General features: G+C 52.8%; 1 protein-coding gene and 1 long non-coding RNA gene across 4 annotated transcripts; both read left to right on the top strand.

Moving 5' to 3' along the window:
• The first annotated feature begins 3,284 nt into the window (after nt 1-3,284).
• On the top strand, nt 3,285-6,455 carry LY6L (lymphocyte antigen 6 family member L). The gene is made up of 4 exons (XM_032467877.1): nt 3,285-3,316; nt 4,929-5,019; nt 5,116-5,310; nt 5,783-6,455. Exons 2-4 carry the CDS (start codon nt 4,947-4,949, stop codon nt 6,007-6,009), a joined length of 495 nt encoding a protein of 164 aa, XP_032323768.1. The 5' UTR covers nt 3,285-3,316; nt 4,929-4,946; the 3' UTR covers nt 6,010-6,455.
• Nucleotides 6,456-9,303: 2,848 nt separating this feature from the next.
• LOC116659855 lies at nt 9,304-17,382 on the top strand. Of its 3 annotated transcripts, XR_004315214.1 has the most exons (4): nt 9,304-9,809; nt 13,747-13,842; nt 15,593-15,712; nt 16,500-17,382. It is a non-coding gene; the product is annotated as an uncharacterized LOC116659855 (long non-coding RNA). The 3 variants fall into 3 exon arrangements; XR_004315212.1 differs by lacking the exon at nt 13,747-13,842; XR_004315213.1 differs by lacking the exon at nt 9,304-9,809 and having other exon boundaries at nt 13,232-13,842.
• Nucleotides 17,383-24,181: the final 6,799 nt, after the last annotated feature.

Below are 24,181 nucleotides of genomic sequence, written 5' to 3'. Positions count from 1 at the left end.
ATAAAGCTGCTATAAGCATTCATGCACAGGTGTTGTACGAACATTATTAACTGCTCTGGGATAAACATCCAACAGTACAATGGCTGGATCAGGTGGCAGCTGCATGTTCAGTTTTACAAGAAAACTTCCAAATTATTTTCCAGGGTGGCTGTACCATTTTACGTCCCCTCAAGTGGCCCAGTGTCCCCGCGTCCTTACTGGCATTTGCTCTTCTCCTTAATTTTGATTTTAGCTGTTCTGACAGGTGTGTAGTGACAGTTCGTTGTGGTTTGGGTTCACATCCCCCTGGCAGCAGTGCTGAACGTGTCTCACATGTGTATTTGCCGTCGTGTATCGTCTCAGTAAAACACCCTTTTCCTGTTTTTTAATGAGATTGTTTGTACTGTCGCGTTTTGAGAGTTCCTTGCGTATTCTTGGTACTAAGCCCTTGTCAGGCATGTGTTTGGAACATTTTTTTTGCAACAAATGTTTGCAAACATTTCCTTCCAGTCTATACGTCATCTTTCATCCCCTTCATGTGGGTGTTCTCAGAGCAAAAGGGTTTCATTTTAATGAAGCCCGACTTGCTCACTTCCCCTTTAGTGGACCGCACTCTCAGTGGCAAGTCTCACTGAACTTCAGATTTCAATTCTGAATTATTTGCTTCTGGACCAGACATACAATCAGGTTTCTTGTATTAATCTTGTCTTCTGTGTGTCTTCGTCCCCTGTATGAATATTCCTTACAGTTTTCTACACAGACAATCATGCCTTTGCAAATACAGTTTTACTTCTTGCTTTCCAACCTGAACACCTTTGATCTCTTTTCTTGCCTATTTGCCTGGCCAAATCTCCCAGTAAAGGGAACAGAAACAATGAGAGCCGGTGGCCCTTCACCTTTAAATATGCTCTTAGCTGTGGGGTTTTCATGGCTTGCCTTTATCAGGGTGGGGGATTTCCTTTCTAATACTAATTTGCTAAGGGAGTTTTATCACCATTGAGTCAAATTTTTTCCAACAGCTCTTCTGTCTCTATTGAGATGAATACATCTTTTCCCCTTTTTTTGTCTTTGAATCTGGTGAGTTTCATTGACTGGTTTTCTAAAGTTAAATCAATTTTCCATTCTTTGGTTAAAACCAAATGGCTAACGATACTTCCTGGGCTTTGTCTTTGAGGGCCCATGCTAGTGTTCCACAAGCCACAGCTTCTGAACCATGTGGTACACAGTGGAAAGCCTGGGCCCCAACCATTCTTCTTGCACTGGGTGGAATTGCCCCCCCAAAAAGATATGCTCAAGTCCTAACCCCCAGAACCTGTGGATGGGACTTCTTGTGGAAATAGGGTCTTGTTGATTTAATCAAGTAATTATGAGGTCGTGCTGGATTCGGGTGAGCCCCATGCCCACCGTGACTGGTGTCGTTATAGGAAGAGGGGAACTGGGCCATACAGACACACACAGAGCAAAGAGGAAGGCAGGGACTGCAGTTACATGGCCACAAACCAAGGAAGGCCAAGGATTGCTGGCCACCACCTGGAGCTGGAAGAGACAAGCGAGGGTCTTCCCCTAAGCCCTCGGAGTGAGCACAGCTCTGCCAGCCTCCAGAACTGGGAGACCAGAAATTTCCTCCGTTTTAAATCATGTACATTTGGGAACTTCACTTCAGCAGCCTCGGAGCCGTAAACCTGTTGATGTAAAGCACCCTTCTGTCTGAGGGGATGTCCTACAAGGTCTCGGGGAGGAATCCGCTCTGTGGGTTCTCAGGTAGTGGTGCAGGTTGAGGCACTGGGGGCAAAAGCTTGAGCAAACTTGTGCCTCGGCTAGGTAACCATCCCAGCAGGAGGGACAGTTGCACCCTGCAGTGTGGAAATGGCACAAAATTATCAGCCTCACCAAGTAGCTGGCTGGCCTCAGAAGGGGTGGAGCCAGGCCGGTGGGTTGTTCAGCACCAGCAGTCGGCCTTGCAGGGGAGGCTATGCTCCCGGGCTAGCGCGGAGCCCCCAGCACCCCCCCCCCCCGTGACTGCTCCACTCAGAGCCCACTGTGCAGAACTGGCTCCCAGATGGCTTGGCTCCACAACCTGGGCTATTACATCGTAATTGTCACGTCCGCCTGCAGTACCAGGGAGCAAGTTCCAGGAGCCTGCAGAAGGGCTGTGGAGACCAGGTAGAGCCCCGTGTCCCTGAGGGCAAAACCAATGGGCAACAGCCAGAGACCCATCCAGTTTGCGTCAGGATGGAAAATGGGAGGCTGAGTGCCATCTCCCCAATAAAAAGTCACAATCCCTTGCCCAGTTTTGGGACCTCAGCCAGTTTTCAGACTGGAACCCTGGGCCCCAGGAGAAAGGACCTCGCTGTAACACAAGCTTACAGGTGGTGACCTCGCACTTCCTCGGAAGTGCCCACGGCTTTAACTCCGGACACTACACTGAGGCACAGGGATGCCAGGACATTTCAAAAGCTGTGGGATGCCGGATGGGAGCCGACCTTTGTGCGCAGAGGCGTGAAGCCGCATCCATCCGACCCCTACACCTGCGTTAGCGCTACGCTGAGCTGTGGGGTCCGAGGAGCAGATTAAAGCAAGAGCCACGTGGAGGCACCAGTGCCTTCGCTGACTACTCTGTGGCAGCAAAAGCGGGAGCCAAAGCCGGAGGAGACGCGACTGCCCCCACTCCCCTGTTGCATCTCCGTGGGTCCATGTGCCTGAGGGTCGTGGGGGTCTGCTCACTGATGAGGCTCCTCCTGCATTTTTCGGACCCAGGAGTCGTGTGTGGAAAAGTGCGAAGTCAGGGGAAGGGTCTTCCCACCTTCTACCCCCGCTCGGCTCAGTCGGCTCCACCACCCCCCAGTCGGCTCCTCCCCACCCCGCACCACCCTAGTCGGCCCTCCTACCCCCCCCATCCCCCCGCTGGATCCTCCCCCCCTCGGTCCGCTCGGCTCCACCCCACCCCCCCTCGCAACTCCCCACCTCGAGCTCTCTCCCCCCGCCGTTCCTCCCCCCGCTCTGCTCCTCTCCCCCTCCGTCGGCTCCTCCCCACCCCCCCTCCCTCCCCGCTCGGCTCCTCCCTCGCCGGCCCTCCCCCCCCTGCTCGGCTCCTCCCCACCCCCCGCTCGCTCCTCCCCCCCCCCCGCTCGGCTCCATCCCCCCGCTCGGCTCCTCCCTCCGCTCGGCTCTCCCCAACCCCCGCTCGGCTCCTCCCACCCCCTCCTCACCCACCCCCGCTCGGCTCCTCCACCTCCACCCCCCCCGCTCGGCTCCTCCCCCAGCTCCGCTCCGCCCTGCGCTCGGCTCCTCCTCCCGCTCGTCAGGAGGCAAGAGGGCGCCTGGGCCACGCCAGCAGGTGTGCTAAGAGCACAGAGGGTGTGAATCCTGGCGGCTGTGGGAAGCACTTCCTTTCCCCAGGAGGTCGGCGGAGAGCCTAGTCTCTAACCAGGAGCCCACAACTCAACTCCACCCCTTGATTTTTCAGAACCTGAGGGAGGGGGGAAGTTTGAGGGGACTCTGAGGTGCTGGGGCAGGAACCAGGTAAGGGATCTGAGGCAGCGGTGGGCCAAGGCCACCGTCAGCGTCACTCTCAGCACTGGAGGGTGGGTGTAGCAGGGATTTTCAGCTGTTTCCAAGCCGGGAAGAGAGGCCCCAGAGCACAGCGAGCTGCGAAGCTTCCTGCTCAGGTTCCGTCTGAGTTTTGACGTGGCGACTGGCAGCAACTCAGGTGCAGCACAGCTGGCCGGCATCTCGAAGCTGACCTGAAGCGCTCCAGGGCCGGAGCAGCGTCCGGGTCGGGGCACCCAGGTGCCGCTGGAAGCACAGGGTTTGTCAGAACTGCAAAACATCCACAAAACAGACAGCCAAGACAACAGGACTCCCAGCGCCGCCTTCCTACTCCCCAGCGCCTGGCCTGCCCACCCGGGGTCCTGTCCCATCCTTGGTAACAGAGGGACTTCCTGGGAGGCCCGCTGTAAACAGCTTTGTTGGGCACACCAGCCACCCTCCCCACTGGTGTGGACGACGTCCAAGGGGTCCTGGGAGGAACTTGCAGGACCTGGGGCCCCTCTGCCACTGGTGTGATCCTAAGCTCACTGTCCACTCACTGCCACTTGGCAGTATTGTCAGAAACTGGAGAGAAGGGGCAGACAGTCTGCTTTCCTTTCGGGTCTGCTGCATGGGGACCCCAGACCTTTCCGAGCTGTGGGGCGCAGCTGCGGGTGTTTGTTCCCTCGGGCTTCCCCTCCTCCTCCCCTCCTTCACCTCCCTCTTCTCCTGCCTCCCCATCCCTCTTCCGCTCCTTTCCCCCACTCCCCTTCTTTCTCCTATCCCTACTCCCTCCTCCCCTTCCTCCTTCTCCCCTCCCTCCCCTGTTTACCCCTTGACAATTTCCTGGGTTCCTGCTCTGTGCCTGGCTCCTGCCGCTTTCCCTCTGGACAGCTCTGCAGTGCATCGCTGATCGCTCAGCTGCCACTGTTCTTCAGCTCCAGTGATCCCTCCTCCCCCGGAAGCCCTCCTCTCTCCCCCTTCAACACCGCACCACTTCCCACCACGTCCACTGGAAGTCTCGGTCCTCCGTGAGCCTGTGAGGCCGGGACCCAGTGTGCTCCGAGGTCCCCAAGGTGTGAGCCAGGCCTTGTTCCGGGATTTGTCACAGGAAGAGAAGGAGGCATCAGAGCCAGTGCTGGGGCTGAAGCTGGCCCAGGGGGAAGAACCCACAGGGGAGACGCCCTCCCAACCTCCCCCCCTTCTGCTCCAGCGTGGAACCCAGGAGGCCCTCCCCAGAGCAGGAGCTGCTGAGCAGGGGCTGATAGGTGCCCACGTCTGGGCCCTCCCTTGGCTCCCTGCTGCACAGCCGTGGGAGGGAGGGTGCAGGAGGAGGGGTCGGGCTAGGAGGATAGGGTAGGGATGGGGGAGCTCAGGGTGCTCTGGGCAAAGCCTCCTCTGCTCCACCTCTCCCAACCCAGGCTGAGACGTCTAGCGTTATGGGGGCACTCGTTCTAGTCCTGTGGGCTCTGCTGATGTCTGCAGAGTGTGCTGGCAGCCCCACAGGGCCAGGTAAGGATGGCCGCTGGTCTCCGGGGCAGGGGCGTATTTCCCGCGGGGGCCCTTTGCGCGCAGCCGGCTCCAGCACGGCCTGGTGCTGCCCCATAGGTGAGAACCTGAGCTGCTACCAGTGCTTCAAAGTCCCCAGCCAGGCGTTTTGCACACCCACCGCATGTGCCTCCACGGACCGGGTCTGCGTCTCCAACGCGGTGATCTTCACCCTGAGTGAGTCCCTGGCGGCGCCAAATATGATACAGACAACAGACAGAGCGACACAAAAACAAGCAGCACAGCACAGGGAAGGTGGGCTCCCCCCAAGACCGCCCTTTCTCCTGCAGCGATGGTCCCTTCAGAGGTCCCCCGCACATCTCTACACAAATGGAGTCGGGGAGCCCAGGCCTGGTGCAGCGGGCCCCCTGTGCTCACCATCCGTGTCCTCTCTGCTCCGCTTCACCCCATCCCAGGCCCCTGGGCTGCCCAAGGGTTCAGGCCATGTGTGGCTTCAGGGAAGAGTCCCGACCTTGGTCACCCCATCTTAGCTGTGACATTGAAGGTGACCTTGAGCAGCTGTGCTCCCACTGCTGTGCAGGGCCTAGACTGGGAAGGATCAGGAGAAGGTATCTGGTAGACCTTCCAGGACCAGAAGTTCTCTGACTCAGGTTTGGTTCTGGCCTTCCCTGCCCATGTGGAGAGCACACCCCAGCCACCACCCCACCCCTACCCTGGACCCATGCCTCGTCCTCCTTCATGGACGCTTGTCTCCTCTTTTCTGCAGGATTAGGGGTGAAGATTTTGCTCAGCAAGCGCTGTGCTCCCAGGTGTCCCAACACCAACATGAAGTTTGAATGGCTGTCAGGCCCCGGGCTATTGGGCCAAATCATCAGGCAGTGCTGCTTGGGGTCCCTCTGCAACGGGGCACCCACCCCTCAGGAGAGTCCCTGGGCCCTTCCGAGGGGGCTTCTGCTCCAGATGGGCCTTGGCCTCCTCCGGGCCCTGCTGTGAGCCCTGGCTCCTCAGCCCTGCAGCCCCGCCTGTCCTCCCACCTCCAGCCTCTGTCCTGCCGCCATCCCTCTCAAGACCCTGGGTGGGACACTCCCCGCTCTGAGGTAGTCACAGGGGCTATCACCTCCCCCTGGACCTGGCCGCCTCTCCTGTCCCCAGGGCCCTTTGCTCACACAGCCTGGGAACGGAGCCCCACTCCAAGTGGGGAAGAATGGGTGTTTCCCAGTTTGGAGTAACAGCCACTGCCCTGAATGTTCTGTCCAGGGCCCCGTGAGGGGTAAAAAGAGCCCAGCCAGGATAGAGGAAGCTCAGCGCTGACTCTGGCTCGCCCAGTTCTGTGACCGTGGCCCCTCCAGCACCACCGTCCTGGCTACCTCTGTCCGTGCCCCAGGCAGAGTCTTGCGGTGGTACGGTGACCTTCACTCCTTCCGGAGACAATAAAGTCATTGTTTGACTGCACCCCCTCTTGCTTCTTCATCATCTCCACCTGCTGAGCCCAGACTACAGCCCCCCGGCCAGCTCTCAGCAGACTTGTACTGCCTTAACTCTTTAACTATGAAACGGATTTGGTGAGTTAACATTCATCAATTCTCTATCCGTTGGCCTCTGTTCTGGTCCTGTGTGCAGGGTTCCCCCTGTCCTCTTCCTGTCCTGTTTCCACTGATGGAGCCTGGGTGTCTGTGTCTCCCGAGAGGGCCCGCATGAGGACGGGGCTCTCAGGAGGCTTTGGAGAGCAGCCGGATGGCAGTGTGTGTGGGGACTGTGAGGGCCCGGGGGAGGCCGGCAGCTGGGGCGTCCCGATGCTGCGTCCGTTCCCCTCACCCTAAAAAGATACCCAAACACGCCACGTTCCAAGTTGGCCACGTCCATAGTAGAGTCGTGAGGCAGGTCACATGTTAACTTCACATGCAGCAAAGTCCCAACAACCTGTGTTTTCCCCCAGGTTCTGTTCCCCCAGCCTCTCCCACCTGCTGGGAGGACCCGCACCCCCAGCATTCTGCTCAGCCTTGAACGCAGCAATCCAGTATGCTCATTTTGTTCCAAATGTCCAGATTTTTATCATTTAACAAATAAATTACCCCACGGGCCATGTCCTCTGACCATACCCACTTAAATTACACATTTATAACAAAGAAGATAAACTTTTAAATCCCGAATATTTGGAAATTCGATTGTTATGCTTCGATTCGCTCATCTGTTGAAGAAGGAATTATAGTAGGGATTTTTTTTAATTCCTTGAACTGAACAGTGATAAAAATCAGGGCAAACTTTTGTTTAAAAAAAAAAGGCACCGTCAGGAAAATGGATGCATTACAACTTCACATTACCAAAGAAAAGGGGCTGAAGCCTCAATAAACCATGTGTTTAAATCTAGAACCTGGAGAAAGAACAACAAATTAAGCCAAAAGAAACCAAAAATAGACCAAAAGTGTGATTCAGTGAAACAGGAAACCAAAATAAAATAGACAAGATCCACAAAGCCAACGGACTAAATGTGACATTGGTGAGACTGAAAATCAGAATAAAGAGGAAATACGAATAAACCACCAGAGTGGGTGAAGGGGCCACGCGGTGCTTATCCTCCTTTCACACAAAATTCTAGCAAAATGGCATGTAAACAGCACAAGCAGAGTCCTGGGGGCCATGCAGGGCCGGAGCAGGCGGTCCGTGGGCCGAGGCAAGCTCTCTGCGTGCTGAGTGTCATGTGGTCCCGTAAGTGTAAACATTTCCGAACTCATCAAACTGTCCACTTACAAAGGGTGCTTTTTATTAAATGTGTAAGGCGTGCTTAAGAAGAGTTGCCTGAACTATCACAAGAGAGTCACTGCACACCTCTGTCGGGTGGGTTTGAAGCTTTAGGTGCAATGGAGTATTACTAGTGAGAACATAGTTTACCAAATTTGACCCAAGAAGCAAAATTTCCAAGTTCCTTTTACAAAGCAAGCATAACACTGGTAGCTAAACCTGACGATGATACTGAAAAGGAAATTTTAGCATTTGGGGGCATCAGTGCAACAATCCTAAATAAAATAAAATATTAACAAACCAAATTCAACAGCACATTATACAATAACATGATTGAGTGTGTGTGTCTGTGTCTGTGTGTGTGTGAGCCCTGAAGCCAGAAGCGCAGCTGTGTAAGGAGGTGCTGGGCGCAGTCCCGTGAAGGCCTGACCCCGTCACCGGTGCTTTCTGACTGCGTACTTGGGACACAGGGAAGTGAAAGCAAATGAGAGAAACCAAGCAGAGGCAGGAGAGCTGGGGGGATACAAGCTCTGTTTGCAGCTAACTTAATAGTGTGTTTCAAAAGCCCTAAAAGACCAGTGCTAAAACTAGCAAAATAATAGGAAGTATTCAATAAAGGAGCAGAATATGAATTAATGAAAATCAGTAGCCTTTCTATACACAAGAAATAGCCAACCAGGAGATATAATGGGAGAGTTTTTATTTACTAGTAGGGACTAGAGAGCTAATCCTTAAAAATAAATCTGGCCAAAAATATGCAAAGTCTACAGGAGGAAACTTCAGTGAACTCCTGATAGACACAGCAAGAGGCAACAGTTGCCTCGAGCAATTGTAAAGATGCTCCTTGTTCTTGGATATGATGACTCTAAATATCATTAAAATGTCAATTCTCTCTAGTTAATAAAAATTTTAATGTGAGTACCATAAAAATAATAGCAGGTTTTTTTTTCCTTGAACTGGACAAATTGAAAGACATGTAAACAAAAACACTCAACATCAGTTAGCAAAAAAATTAAGTTATGGGGGGATTAGTACTACCAGAGGTTAAAACACAACTAAAAAAAACCCCGAAATTTCAACAGCGCATTATCGTCGTGTCAAGAGATAATCCGGAGAAGTAGACTAGAAAGGCAGAAATACACCTGTGAATCAGGGAAATTTAGTGTATGGCAAAGGAGGAATCTCAAATCACTGGAGTGAAGATGGCCTTGAAAAGTAAGTGGTATGTGAACAAATGAATGTTTGGAAAGAGTCAAAATTGGATCTATACACACATGTCCTTATGTCATATATGAGAATAAACTGAATATTAAACAAGCAGAACTATACAAATACCCAAAGAAATGATACGTGAATATCTTTATAACCTGGGTGTGGAGAAAGCTTCCTATGTATAATTCAAAACCCAAACCCAAGAAAAGATGGACTAATTTGATCGTATACAAATATGAATATTTTCCATGACACATGTGTGCACAGGCACACACATCCTGGGGGCTGTAAATAACTCCTTAAAAGCTGAGGGTGGGGGAGAAGAGGCCTAAAACAAATACGAGCAAAATATGAAAAAAATAAACAAAAATGCTGTAAAATACCACTTAAGAAGAAAATGTGTTTGCCTTGACTTGTGAAAGAAATTCAGATTAAGCAGGGAAGATGGTGGGGGGAAGGTGCGGCCAAGTGGCGGGGCACGAGCTTGGCATGCACAGGGTGCTGGGTCCTCGGTACCTGCTCTAAAACTAAATAAATAAATGACCCTAATTACCCCCTCCCCCCACCAAAAAAAAAACCTTAGAAAAATAAGAAATTAAAAAAAAACAGGGAAGATGGTGCAGCAGCTGCCGCAGAGGGCGATGAGCAGGGAGTGGAGGGCGGGTCAGGGCCAGGGGTGGCTCAGGACGGCGGACACGGCCCCCGGCCCCGCCCTCTCCCCCACTGAGCGCAGCTGAAACTGGAAGGTAATACCTGCAAGAGTGCTGTCAGGACTCTGAGCAGAAAACAGCAGCAGAAAGCCTGAGGAGTACGATGAGAATTTGAAGAGCCGCAAATGGGTGGTAAGTCTCCCCCTTTCCATTTCCTCTTTATTCTCTGAGTTTGCCTCAAGACAGCCCAGAACCCGACGTGAATGCCAGAGCACGGAAGAGAGGTCAGAGGGCCCCTCCAGACCTCCCCTGCTGAGCGGGAGAGGCCGCAGCGACAGCAGCCCCGCCCGGAGCCTGCGGGGACCAGAGCTTCTGAGAGAAGGGAACTGGCGTCTCCAGTCAGAGGACTGTGATCCCAAGAGCGCGGGGTGAAGCCCACCGACCTTTTCCTCTCTACCTCTTCCCACCTCATGCCCCCAGATGTGGTTACAGGGCTGGGACATAAACAGAGCTGGGGAATGACTAGATGCCCGAAAGGAGGAACCCCAGGTAACTAGAAAGTGCCAGAGAGACTGCACGGAGTGAGGAGCCTGGGAAAGAAATCCCATAAAGGTGTTTATGAAAAGCCAGCTCACTCCTGAGCTGTGCAGACGTGGATCTGGCCCTAAACAACACAAACAGTGTAAACGGATCTATGGGGCTGACCTCCGCCAAGCTGTCGGACTGGCCACTGGCTGCCGGAACACTGCAACGGCTTTGAAAACTGGACTGACATTGGAGCACAACACAAGAACTAAGGGCCAACACTTTTTTTTTTTTAACATTTTTTTATTGAGTAAGAGTCATTTTACAATGTTGTGTCAAATTCCAGTGTAGAGCACAATTTTTCAGTTATACATGAACATATATATATTCATTGTCACTTTTTTTTTTCGCTGTGAGCTACCACAAGATCTTGTATATATTTCCCTGTGCTATACAGTATAATGTTATAATGTTGTTTATCTATTCTGCATTTTGAAATCCCAGTCTGTCCCTTCCCATCCCCCACCCCCTTGGCAACCACAAGTTTGTCTTCTATGTCTATGAGTCTGTTTCTGTTTTGTATTTATGTTTTTTTTCTTTTTTTTAGATTCCACATATGTGCGCTCTCACATGGTATTTTTCTTTCTCTTTCTGGCTTACTTCACATAGAATGACAATCTCAGGAACATCCATGTTGCTGCAATGGCGTTATGTTGTCGGTTTTTGTGGCTGAATAGTATTCCATTGTATAAATATACCACATCTTCTTTATCCAGTCATCTGTTGCTGGACATTTAGGCTGTTTCCATGTCTTGGCTATTGTAAATAGTGCTGCTATGAACATTGGGGTGCAGGTGTCTTTTTGAAGTAGGGTTTCTTCTGGATATATGCCCAGGAGCAGGATTCCTGGGTCATACAGTAAGTCTATTCCTAGTCTTTTGAGGAATCTCCATACTGTTTTCCACAGTGGCTGCACCAAACTGCATTCCCACCAGCAGTGTAGGAGGGTTCCCCTTCCTCCACAGCCTCTCCAGCATTTGTCATTTGTGGACTTTTGAATGATGGCCATTCTGACTGGTGTGAGGTGATACCTCATTGTAGTTTTGATTTCCATTTCTCTGATAATTAGTGATATTGAGCATTTTTTCATGTGCCTATTGATCATCTGTATTTCTTCCTTGGAGAATTGCTTGTTTAGGTTTTCTGCCCAATTTTGGATTGGGTTATTTGTTTTTTTTCTTATCAAGTCATATGAGCTGCTTATATATTCTGGAGATCAAGCCTTTGTTGGTTTCATTTGCAAAAACTTTCTCCCATTCTACAGGTTGTCATTTTGTTTTCCTTATGGTTTCCTTTGCTGTGCAGAAGCTTCTAAGTTTAATTAGGTCCCATTTGTTTATTCTTGCTTTTATTTCTATTGCTTGGGTAGACTGCCCTAGGAGAACATTTTTGAGATGTATGTGAGATAATGTTTTGCCTATATTTTCTTCTAGGAGGTTTATTGTATCTTGTCTTATGTTTAAGTCTTTGATCCACTTTGAGTTGATTTTTGTATATGGTGTAAGGGAGTGTTCTAGCTTCATTGATTAACATGCTGCTGTCCAGTTTTCCCAACACCATTTGCTGAAGAGACTGTCTTTTTTCCATTGTATATTCTTGCCTCCTTTGTCGAAGATTAGTTGACCAAAGGTTTGTGGGCTCATTTCTGGGCTCTCTGTTCTGTTCCATTGGTCCGTATGTCTGTTTTTGTACCAATACCATGCTGTCTTGATGACTGTAGCTCTGTAGTATTGTCTGAAGTCTGGGAGAGTTATTCCTCCAGCCTCTTTCTTTTTCTTCAGTAATGCTTTGGCAATTCTAGGTCTTTTGTGGTTCCATATAAATTTTATTATGATTTGTTCTAGTTCTGTGAAATATGCCCTGGGTAATTTGATAGGCATTGCATTAAAGCTGTAGATTGCCTTGGGCAGTGTGACCATTTTAACAATATTGATTCTTCCAACCCAGGAGCCATGGGCTATCTTTCCATTTTTTAGTCTTCTTTAATTTCCTTCATCAGTGGTTTATAGTTTCTATGTATAATTCTTTCACCTCCTTGGTTAGATTTATTCCTAGGTATTTTATTACTTTGGGTGCTATTTTAAAGGGGTTGTTTCTTTACTTTCTTTTTCTGTTGATTCATCATTAGTGTAAAGAAATGCAACTGATTTTTGAACGTTAATCTTGTAACCTGCTACCTTGCTGAATTCTTCGATCAGCTCTAGTAGTTTTTGTGTGGAAGGGCAAACACTCTTGACATAAATGGAAAGATAAGTCTCAGCAAGGAAATAAAACATATAAAGAATAACAAAACAGAAATCGTAGAACTGAAAAATGCAATAACCAAAATAAACTAGTCTCCTCTGGGCTCAATAGCAGAATGGGGATGAGAAAATAAAGACTCCGCTTGAGGATAGATCATAGAATCTGAACAACATAAATAAAGATTGTTTAAAGCAACAGAGCCTAGGTAAAATACCAAAAAATCCAGTATCTGTGTAATTCGTGTCCTAGAAGGAGAGAAGGAAGAGTGGAGTACAGGAAAAATACTTGAAGAAATAATGACTGCTAATTTTCTAATTCTGGAAAAAGACGTAAAACTATAGATTCAAGAAGCCCAGTGAATTCCAACTAGGAAAAATCCAAAGAAAAACATACTCGGACATACCATAATGAACTGCTTAAGACATTCACGTCACACAAGTCAGAGGTCTCACTGTGGGAGAAACGAGATGAAAATGTATGGAGGAGGAAGGAAATAGGAAATACGATGGTGGCTGGAGCGGTATTAGCACGAATACGCATCCTCTGAGTGCAACATCCCTGTAGGAGTAAGCATACCTTGGCCCAGATCTTGGGTTTTAAACACTGTCAGGTCACACTCGCTTCTCAGTGGAATCTGAACCTTCGTAGTAAACAGGCAGTCCCAGAGTGTGGAGAGGAGAAGGAACGTAAATTGCAGAACTCTGACTAATCAATGTGGAAAGGATGATGGAAATACACAATCACCATTCGGCAAAAATCCGCAGTCAGCGTTGTTTGTAGGGATCCTCAGCCTGGAACGGGGCGGGGGATGGGGGGAGCTGCCTGCGGGAGTCCGGCCAGGAGGCCTGGCCGGGGGTGGGGCTGCGGCTGCTGATGCCCTTCCTGAGCTCTGAGCGCTGAGCTCCTGCCGCAGGGGCGGGACTCCACGGGGCACGCGGCCCTGAGGTGGGGCCTGCTGGGGGTCCTCCCCTAAAGGCCTGGGCATGACTGTGGGGGTCCTGGGGGGGTGGGGCATCAGAGGGGGCTCTGTGTGTGTGTGAAAGAGAGTCATTGTGTGAGTGTGAGAAGAAGTCTGAGTGACTGTGCCAGTGCGAGTGCATGTAATTTACAAACACCTCACCGCTAACACCTCAGCCGAGGGACAAGAGCCGATGCTGCCAGGGAGTGAGCACCACGTCCCTCCTCATACGATGCACTGAGAAGAACACAACCATGCTTTTGTGATGTTTCTGTCAAAATGCTTCAGCTGAATTTAATCACAAATAAACAAGCCCCAGTGAACAGACTTTCTACGAAATAGGTGGTCATCACTCTTCAGAAGTGGTGAGGTCATGAAAGAAATCAAGAACTGAGTCCTGTTGCAGATCAGAGGGACTGAAGGAAGCAAGACGGGCAGGTGGGACGCGCGAGGTTCGGTCGGCCGCGGGGGGTGGGGGTGGGGGGGCGGCCACACCTGGCAGCGTCCAATAAGACCTGAAGGCCAGGCACACTGTGTGCCAGTCTCGCCTGTATCGTTTTATCCTTGTCATGTGGTGATGCACGATGTTAAAGTGTGGGAAATCTGTGGAAAGGGTTATATAGAAAAATTATGTATGTGTTTGCAACTTTTTTTATAAATCTGAAATTGTTTCCAAATGAAAACTTTAAGCTGTAAGCCTCTTAACAGAATATTAATTTTTATTCTCCTTTCATATAAGTACAGAAGGATATAAATGTTTCCCAAACTGCCACCCTTCACTACATCCCGAACGTTCTGGGGAGGGGTGTTCTCCTCGCTCACCCATTCTGGATATCTAAAAAAATAATCTAAGAGGTCTTCTTGAAAACAGTGCCCACTTGAAATGTGTATCTTTTCCATTTCTACATGTGAACTTTTTCACGTTTATCTTTTTGTTATTGCATCAGAGAACGTAGTCCTGAGACACAAGATGAAGATTTTTGATGAGTGATAAGATCTGTACACTTTGAACAAACCCAAAGCACTGGAAGGTCTTGTTCAATTTCAGTTCCAACACCTGAGTACCAGGGGCTGGATGTTTCATTGCTGCCACAGAGGGGGCGCCTGGGGGAGCCCCTGGGGCCATCTGCCTCATGGAACATGGACTTAATGCAATGAACTGTCCTCTCTCACCTCATCTCTTGGCCCTCTCCCTCTCATGCACTCAGGGGTTTCTGGGTCTCTCCCTCAGCCATCTGTGGACCCCCACAAATCTTCCCCCCAGATCCTCCCCAGTATGGAACTCAGTCCCTGCTCCATGAGGTCTGTTACACCAAAAAAAAGAACGCACCAGAGCTGATGGCTGAGTCTGAGGCTGGCCCAGGTGGGTGGACCCACAGAGGGGGAGAGCAGATTCCCTGCCCACTTCACCCCTACCCCCTGTGACTCAGCTCCCTCCTCCTCTCTGGGCCTGAGAGGCTGCTGACTTAGGAAGCCAAGAAGCCTTCCCAAGGACAGGGTCAACTCTGACTTCCATCAGGGCTGAACTCAGTTCTGAGGAAAGGTGTAGGAACAAGGGTCAGGTGAGGGTCAGGTGAGGGTCACTGGGACAAGGACCCACGTGGGGACAGAGGACCAGAGAAGCTAGGAAAACACATGCAAATGAGAATCGAGGGTGTGTCCAGGCTGTGGCACGCAGGGGGCAGAGGAGAGAAGGGATGGGGCGCCTAAGGCCAGGGTTCTGGGGGGCTCTGGATACAGCTCTTTCTCTGCCTGCCCCCTACTCAGGCCTGGCTGACCAGCCATGAGAGGGGTCTTCCTGGTCCCTTGGTCTGCCCTGGTGTGTGCAGACAGGGCTGAGACAAACAGTGGCTGAGGTGGAAGGGAAGGCCCAGTGGGTCTCTTCCTGGTGGAGTGAGGGCTGGGCGGGGCCTTGGGTGTTTGCTCACGTGTGTGCGGGCGCCCTTCCTTGAGCGCAGCCCGCGCCTGCTTGCTGCGTGCAATAGGCACCCCGCAGGAGGTGGGCGATCTGACATCCGCCTGCTGGGGCAAGCGTCAGACCCAGGTCCTCGGAAGCCCGTGAGCTCAGAGTCCGGGGTTGCTTGGGGCCTGGGAGCCCATGGCCGGCAAGGTCTTCCCCAGGAGGTGGCAGGGCGGCCCCTGGGTGTGCCCCGAGCCTGACTCTGCCCTGCCCCTGCTTGGCCCGCAGACCCCAGCCTGCATTGCCTCTACTTCTTGCGGGTCAACTCCACCTCCTTCTGCATACCAGCCGCCTGCACCCCTGTGGAGCACTTGTTCTGTTCCTCCTACAAGCTGGTCTTCCAAATCGGTGAGTCCACGGCCCGGGCTTGGCTGCCCGGCCCCCTGGACCCTGGGTGCTTTCCTCCCAGGGGCTGCGCACAGAGCGGGGCTGTGACCTCCCCTTCCATGGACCCCACGTTTGGTCTCTCTGCTCCCCTCCATGCAAAGCTCACAGGAACATGCCAGGATGGAGAGGGAGTGAAGTGCTGTGGAGGGGGCGTCAGGCCAGAAGGCCTTTGGAGCCCCACAGAGCCCTTTCCCTTCTTACCGGGCTTGGGGTGCCATCACTGCAGCCCCCCCCCCTCCTCCCAGCTTCTCCCTCCTCTCTACGGCTTCCCGCCCGGTTCTGGAGGAAGTGTCCCTGGGTACCACCTGCATTTGGCGAGGCTGGTCCTTGTTCCTGGTCCTCCCCTCATCTCCCTCCTGCCCCTCCATCTCAGCTCTCCCAGGGGGTAGGTTTAGGGGCGGCAAAGACCCCTGAGGGTGATCCCAGGCGGAATGGACAGGCAGTGGGGAGCTGCATGCCTTGGGGCTCTGACTTCCTGCCCCACTGTGCAGGAGTTCTAAGTTGTGCTCCATCAGGAGGACCTCCTTCTGAGGCTGGGCCCTTCCTGCCCCACCCAGGAGACCCTTTCTTAGGGGCTGTTTGGTGCTTTTCTTTCCCTTTGTGGCTTGTCTAAGGGGACCCCTGCAGACAGGCCCAGGCAGAGATGTGTCTACACTTCTCCGACTTGTATGAGTGAGGACTGGGCCCAGCCCGGGGCCAGACACCTGCAGAAGCTGGGAAATCCTCCATTCCCCTAAATTCCGCACAGGAACAGGAGCTGCAGGGGCTGCCTGGAAGGCGCACGCCGGGGGACCTGCAGCTCCAGAGGGCTGCCTGGCTGACAGCTGAACCCACGTGTGGTTAGGAATGCCCAGCGCCCAGAGGCTTGGCTGGGAGCACTTGCTGTCCTCCCTCCCAGGTTCAGAAAAAAGATGCTGATCAGCAAGGGCTGCACGTCTTCCTCCTTCACCAACAACCCCCCGACTTGAGCATGATCCCCGCGGAAAACATCAGTCACGCCAAGTTCCTGTGCTGCCCATCCGGCATGTGTAACCAAGAGGTCAAGGGTAGCTCCTCGGCCCCGCAAGTCAGGCTTCTGCTCAGCCTGGGGCTTGGCTTCCACCAGGCCCTGCTGCGAGGACCCTCCCTTCCTGCCCCCACCCCAACCCCTCCCTCTCTGTGGACTGGGTGACAGGGCCGACCCTCCAAGATGAGGGTCCCCTGGGTGGGAGAGGCAGACTCACTGCCTCTCTTGCCTGGCAAGTCTGAGCATGGTCCAGCCCCTCCGTCCTCCTAGTCCCAGTTTCGGGGGTGGCAGGTTCCTTCTGGTCCAGCTCACTCGTGCTGTCCACCTTAAGAGGGTCTTGCCCAACAAAGTGTCAACTCCATCCCTTCTATGCCAATGAGATGGGTGGTGACACTTGTCCCCCACATGGACCCTGAAGTTCACATCCCCTGGGGAAGCCTCCCAAGGGTGCCTGACAGGCAATGGGATCACAGATCAATAAAGCAAAAGCAAACAAGGCCGAGCGATGACTGGGTGTCAGGTAGAGATGGGCTCAGGTTGGATCGTAAGTTAACAAGGAGAGAGCCTTGGATGGCGAAGAAACAGGGAGTGAGTGACAAAGCTGTGGGACTGCCCCTTGGTGAGGATGTGACCACAGTAATGGGGGCGTCTCTCATTTAAGCTGGAGCCCTCTGTGTCCAGCCCCTCCCTCCCTCCCCACAGCCCCCAACCACTCCTCACTCCAGGTCTCCCTGACCTCAGAAGGACATTCAGGTCACTGTCCTGGCTGATCCCGGGAACTGGGTCCTCTCCCAACGAAGAGACTTGAGCCGATGTGGCCACTGCGAGGCACTGCTGGAAGCCAGGTCTCCAGCCACACGGCAGGAGGCAGGCACGCACGCGCCCACCCCCTCACAGGGGCCGAGTCCCATAGACAGCTGATCCAAGTGGACAAATACGGCCAGAAAATAATGCTTTGGTTCAGCTAACAAATGTAGCAGAATTGCTCCTCTTGGGTGACATGCTCCAGCTTTTCTTCTAGATCATGAAGGGGCCCCCACATTCACTGCTGTACCACCCTGGTGTAGAGTGACCGGCCAGATGTCCTGGTGCTGTCCCCCGTGGGCTGTCCCCACGGCCCACCAGGAGCCTGTGGGATAGGACCAGAGTTTGCAAGTGGCCCGTGGCAGGTCCTGGAGTCACCAGTTTTTTGTTCAGTCCAAGAGCAGGATAGGACAGGTCAGAGGACACCAGGCACCGGATGGGCAGTGCTGTGGTGTGAATGGCCCGTCAGCTCTGTGAGGAGGCTGTTCACTCGTGTATGTACATGTCAGCGTGTTGTGTAAGGTCCAGCGTTTCTGATTCTTGGTCAGGTCATAACCTTTCAGGCTGAAGACCGTGGAGCCACCCACCCCACTTCCTCCAGTCACTCTCAAGCTCACCTCTTGGGCCAGCAGAGGGTTCTGGGCACAGCGACAGCTCCTCACGCCACGGCTGCTCCCAGGCCCCTGGGGGCCCGGGTTGCCTCGCAGCAGGAGGCCCCGTCCCCCCGGCGCAGGGGCCCGGGGTCTACTGGGCGTGCTGGTGTCTGCCTGGACCCCAGGGCTGCCTCTGGTCCAAGTTGTCCTCCCTGGAGTCTCCTGGGTCCTATGTGAACTTTGGGTGCAGATCAGTGTGGAGGAAGGGGGCGGCCCCCCAATCCTAGCTCCCCAAAATGCCGAGGCCCTCCCTCCCCCACCCAGTTGCGACCAGACCTCCACCCCTCCCTCCCTCTTGGTCACAGAAGGCCCTGGGCACCTCCTGCTTCCTCACCCCCGTGACACGCTGAGAGAGCAAGTGGCTTAGATGCCAGTGTCCCCTCAGAGGGGACTGCGATAGGGATCAGGGGCTCCCCTGCGACTCCACACAGGGCAGGGCTCTTGACAGCGCACCGAGGCCAGCTCAGGGGAGCAGAGCCAATGGCTCTGTGCGTGGCTGCGCTGTGGGCCGGCACTTGGCAACAGCGGGTCGTGGCGGCATGTGTCCTCGGGGTCTGGGTCGGACCAGAGGTGACTCGGGAAACAGGCTGAGCTCAGCCCTTTAAGCCAGCGGCCTCTGAATTTTTCTGACCATAACCCATATCAGGAAACACAGCATGTGAGTGTACACATGCACACTCATACACACACACGATGTATTTACACACATACACATGTACACACACCCACACACACACACACGATGTATTTACACACATACACATGTACACACACCCACACACACACACACACACGATGTATTTACACACATACACACAGATACACACCCACACACATACACACGTATACACATACATACACACACATACAGACCGTACATATATACACATACACACACGTATACACACATACACACACAACCACACATATACACGCATATACACACTCACAGAAACACACATATATACACACTCACACATACAAGAAAAGGAAGGGTTAACAACTGGTAGCAAGCCTTCTTTCCTCCCCTGGGGACGACGTTGAGAAGGAAAAGAGTCAGAAGAAAGGAAAGGGGCACCACCGGGCAAATCCCACTGTGAACCTGCTGCTCAGCGCTCCCGGGGCGCTGGCTCGTGGACAAAGCGGCGTCCTGACTGCAGCTGGCCTGGGCTTGTAAGGAACCAGCCTGGCCCTGTGGGGCGCAGGGCCCAAGAAGGTCAGCGTCTCCCCTGTGATTACTGGAGTTTGAAGGGCGACGTTTGGGGAAACACCCATGTGGAAGTGGTCTCACGAGTGTGTTACCCTTCACAGACCATTTCCTCTGCCTGTTGCCGGCAAGGCTGCAGAAAGGGGGTCAGCGGGCATAAACCCGCCTCGGGCCCTCTCTGGTCGGAGTGGCCGTGTGCTGCCCCGTGGGTGCCGCACTGTTAACGCTCCTGCAGCCGCGGGGGTGGGTCCAACAGCTGCACCATCACCCCCCAAAACGGAGTCCGGGCCGCAGAGGGAGGCTAAGGGCAAAGTGCCCCATCCCCATGTAAACTCACCCCTTCGGGGCGACGCTCTGGACCGCAGCACCGTCTCCCCAGTCCTCACAGCTAGATCTGATTCCTCCAGAGTGGATTGGGGGGCATCTGAGGGGCCGCGGCTCCTGGGCTGCTAGCCTTAGCGCCTGTCCCCGTGGCGGCAGTCAGTGCCCTCATTCTTCATCCTGTTTCTTAACAGCCATCACCACTTTGACCCAGTTATTATTCCCACCAAAGAGTGGCCCTGAGAGTAAGGTTATGTCAGTTCCTGAGACTGAGAAACCCCCTTTACCACAGCACCTCTCTGTCCCATCAGTGGCATTACATAGCTTTCTCCCTGCTCATCAGAAAGCGGGTCTTCACGGGTGGGCGACGGGGTGAGGCATCTGATTCTCTCAGGGTCATCCCACCCCCACCCCCACCCCATCCCCACCCCTGCCCTTCACCCAGTGCAGCACCGTAGTTGTTAAACCACCTGGAAATGTTGCACAGAAAAGTTTGTAGCCCCGTGGGGACTGATTGTCAACCCAAATGATCACCTCCTGTCAGTGGTGTCTAGAATTAGCCACGTACCTGCCCCCTCCCATTGTTAGTTTAAGTGCCAAAAATGAGTCGTGCCAGTAGGAGCCGTCACACTTCTGCTATTACTTCTCCCGGAAGCGTCCTGCCAGTTCACGGAGTGCCTGTGGGGTGCCATGGTCACCTGGCACGGCCGTCAACCGCAGCATGGGTTTCCGAACAATCGGTGTTCTTAACCGAGTTACTTTTCACATGAGTGTGGCATCTGTTTAATTAGTCACAAGAGAAAAGACTTTTTGTTGATCGAAAACCGGTAAGACTTCTTTCTCATTATCCGAGCTCCTCTAAAGGTCTAGCTTTTATCTGCTAACAGCAGCCAGAGAACAGAAGTCTTCTAGACCAGAGCCGGGGTGCACACAGCACGACTCGGGGTGCAGCAGGCCACCCAGCGCGTCTGCCCGCAGAGGCTGGAGAAACCCGCTCCTCGCTAGTGGCAGAGATGCAGCCAGGCACCAGGTACATCCTGGCGGAAGGAAGTCCGTGCACAGTTATTGTTCTGCCACAAGTATGTTTGGATTTCCTGGCAAATTGTCATTGTTGGAGTTGAGGAGTTGAGGTGACATGTGGAGACTGGCGGACACAGCCCCCCCGAACGCACGTTCCTGGGAACTGCGTGAGTCGGAGCACCCATGGTTCCCAAGGAAACTGGAAGGCGGAGTCCCATCCTCAACCTGGGTGCCTACAGTCCATCCTGGTTCCTCCACCCAGGATCACAATGAGAATGACTTGCTGTCCCAAGCAGGGACACCAGAGGGAGGTCCCTTCCAGGAGACCGGCCTTGGCAGGAAGTGAGCTTGGAAGACCAACAAAGGGTAATGCACTAGTCAGGCGGTCACACCACCACCAGCCCTGGGGGAGCGCCGGCCGCCCCCCGCTTGGGAGGGCTCTGCACTTTCTCCTCACTGTGGCACTGGTGCCTTTAAAGGTCAGGGGCCAGGTGGTGTTGGGGGGCACTTGCTGGACATCACTGGTCAGTGTGGCCTCTCTCCTTGTTCTCTGATGACCTGAGAACTGCCGTGTAAAGGAAATTCAACTCTGCTGTCCTTGAACCAGCCGGGGTGAGCAGTTATACCCGCGGGAAGGCAGGTGTCAATGTCCAGCATTGCCTAGGACACCTGGAGCCTGAATCTGCAAATATCTATGCTACCACCTGGGAAATGGTTACGTCTACAAACCAGGCGGAGCACAGAACATGCTGAACAGCCTCCCACTGGCACCCAGCTACTAGGACCATGGGTATCATACGGGAAGGTCATTTCTGCTGCAGAGGAAGGAGACGAGGCTGTCGTTTTAAGTGTCCTGTAACAGATTTTTCAAAGGACTCTCCTGGGCTGCAGACAGTCGATTTTCATTATTCACAGAGGTTCTGTTCTATGAAGTCAGCAAGAACACAGAATTGAGGGGTTAGGAGTCACTGCTCCCAGGGAAACACAGGGCTAGGTTCCTGGGAACCTGTGGCCTCCTTTCCACCAGCCGATCAACACATAAATGTCGGCCAATCACACATCTGAGTAAGGGTTAATATCCAAAATGTGGAGAGAACGCATACAACTCAAAAACAAAAACCAAATAATCCAATTTAAAAATGGGCAGAGGACCTGAACAGATTTGTCTCCCAAGGAGACATGCAGATAGCTAGCAGGTACGCGAGGAGACGCTCGGCATCACTAGCCATCGGGGAAAGGCAAGTCAAAACCACACTGAGACATCGCTTCACACCTGTCAGACTGGCTGTTGTCAAAAAGACAGCAAATGACAAGTGTTGACGAGGCTGTGGAGGAAAGGGACCCCTCACACACTGTTGCTGGGAATGTAGACTGGTACAGCCACTGTGGAAAACAGTGTGGAGGTTCCTCAAGAATTTAAAAATAGAGCTGCCATACGATCCGACAATATGACTTCTGGGTGTTTATCCGAAGGAAACAAGACCACTATGTTGAAGAGACACCTGCACCCCGGTGTTCGTGGCAGCGTTATTTACAATACTCAAGACAAGGAAGCGCCGTAAGTATCTGAGGATGGATGAACAGATGAAGGTGTGAGACGCACACAGTTGAAAGTAACCCAGCCATGAGAAAGAAGGACGTCCTGACACTTGGGAAACATGGATGGGGCTTGATGGCTTCATGCAAAGTGAAGTAAGTTAGACAGAGAAAGACAAAGACTGCATGATCTCATTTACATGCGGAACAAAAAATAAACACTCATAGACACAGAGAACAGATTGGTGGCTGCCACAGGCAAGTGGTGGAGGGTGCAGGACACGGGTGAAGCTGATCAAAAGGTGCCAAGTTCCAGTTATCAGATAAACAAGTCCTGGGATGTAGCGCCCAGCGCAGCGACTGGAGTTAGCAACACTGTGCTGCATGCTTGAAAGTTGCCAGGAGAGTAGATCTCAAAATTCCTCATCCTTAGAAAAACACAACCTGTAACTGAGGTTATGGATGCTAAGCACACTCACTGAGGTGTACGTGTATCAGATCCCCACAATGTATACACACATCCAGTCACAATGCCACGCACCTTCAACGTAGTAACGCCGTATGTCAGTCGTAGCTCAGTTAAACTGGGAAAAACATAACTTTGTTTTGCGTGTTTATTTAACATATACCATTGATTCATTAACGATGAACTCACGACCAGCAGCCCTGGAACCCACATCTGAACGAAGCCCATCTGACACGCGAGTTTTCTAAGGCACAGCCCTGCTTCCTTCTGCTCAGGACACTAGACAGCACCTCAGCTCCACCGCCAGGGGCCATTTTAAACAGCATAATCACCAACAAAAAGCACAAAAATGCAAAATAAAATGACACGGCACCAAACAGACCAGGAAACAAGAAGATAAAAGTTTCCCCTGTTCAGCCTCAGCAGGGAACGCACGTTGATGGCTCTGACCTTTGCTGCTCGGGACACGTCCGTGAACAGCCGTGAACGTGCCACAGATGTTGGTTTGGGGTTACAAATAAATTTTAGAAAGTAGGCAAACTCACAAATATGGAATCTGAATAAGTGAGAATCGACTGTAAATAAATCTCAGTGGGCATAAACGGTGGTCCCTTGGGACCCAAAGTGCTCTCCAAGAAAACCAACCACCGTGCACCGAAGTAGCTAAGATAATTGATGTCTGGAATTATCAGCCAAATCCAGGAAAAGATTAGGAACAAGTACCAAGAATAAATCTTAATTTTTGCTCATTTAGCCTCTAATCCTTCCTTCTGGCCCAGTCAGAAGCACTCAGTCACACCAGCTGTCCCCAGCTGCGACTTCTGAATCTAGATGCCAACCCTTTATTTTCATGTCCAGCTCCAAAGCACTTCTCACGCCCTCCCACAGGTCGCCCCTGCCACCAGCCCCCAGTCAGCACCTGCTCTCACCTGGACACCTGCACTGGCTCCCAGGGGCTCCTTTCCACCATGCTTACCCCTCCACCGCACCCTCAGTGCCGGATCCTGAGTGGGGTGGTCCAGGAGGGAGGCCGTTGGATGGGGCTGGAGGTGGGGGTCAAAACCCCTACTGGGTGAGTGGGAAAGGGGACTGAAGTGGAGGAAAACAGGGGTCCAGGGAGGGAGAGGCAGGAGGGCTAGGTGCTTGTGCCCCCCACTCCATGAGAAGGATGGTGTTCTGACCCTGAGGCTGTCCCAGGTGCATGGAGCCAGGTGTGTCCACTGGGCAGGGTGGACAGGACACAGCCGGTCGAGGGCTGAGCCCCCAGGTGCTGCTGCCCACATGGGGATGTCGTATGTGGGGGGGGGGTGGCGTTTATCGCTCTTGCATCCAGGGCGTGGCGTGTCCCGCATGTGATGCAGGTGGTCAGAGACGAGCCCCCACTTCCTAGTGCACCTAGTGGCCCCCGACTCTCAAG

The sequence above is a fragment of the Camelus ferus genome, chromosome 25 (assembly GCF_009834535.1).
Source record: "Camelus ferus isolate YT-003-E chromosome 25, BCGSAC_Cfer_1.0, whole genome shotgun sequence".
NCBI lineage: Eukaryota > Metazoa > Chordata > Mammalia > Artiodactyla > Camelidae > Camelus > Camelus ferus.
The sequence above is the reverse complement of the archived record's forward strand: the minus strand, read 5'-3'. Positions and strand labels throughout refer to the sequence as shown.

What these genes read in the sequence shown, in the direction of transcription:
- LY6L (XM_032467877.1), top strand. Translation starts at nt 4,947, where the DNA reads ATGGGGGCACTCGTTCTAGTCCTGTGGGCTCTGCTGATGTCTGCAGAG. An exon ending in TGGCAGCCCCACAGGGCCAG is followed by an intron (nt 5,020 to 5,115) that starts GTAAGGATGGCC and finishes GCTGCCCCATAG; the next exon opens with GTGAGAACCTGAGCTGCTAC. An exon ending in AGCAGCACAGCACAGGGAAG is followed by an intron (nt 5,311 to 5,782) that starts GTGGGCTCCCCC and finishes TCTTTTCTGCAG; the next exon opens with GATTAGGGGTGAAGATTTTG.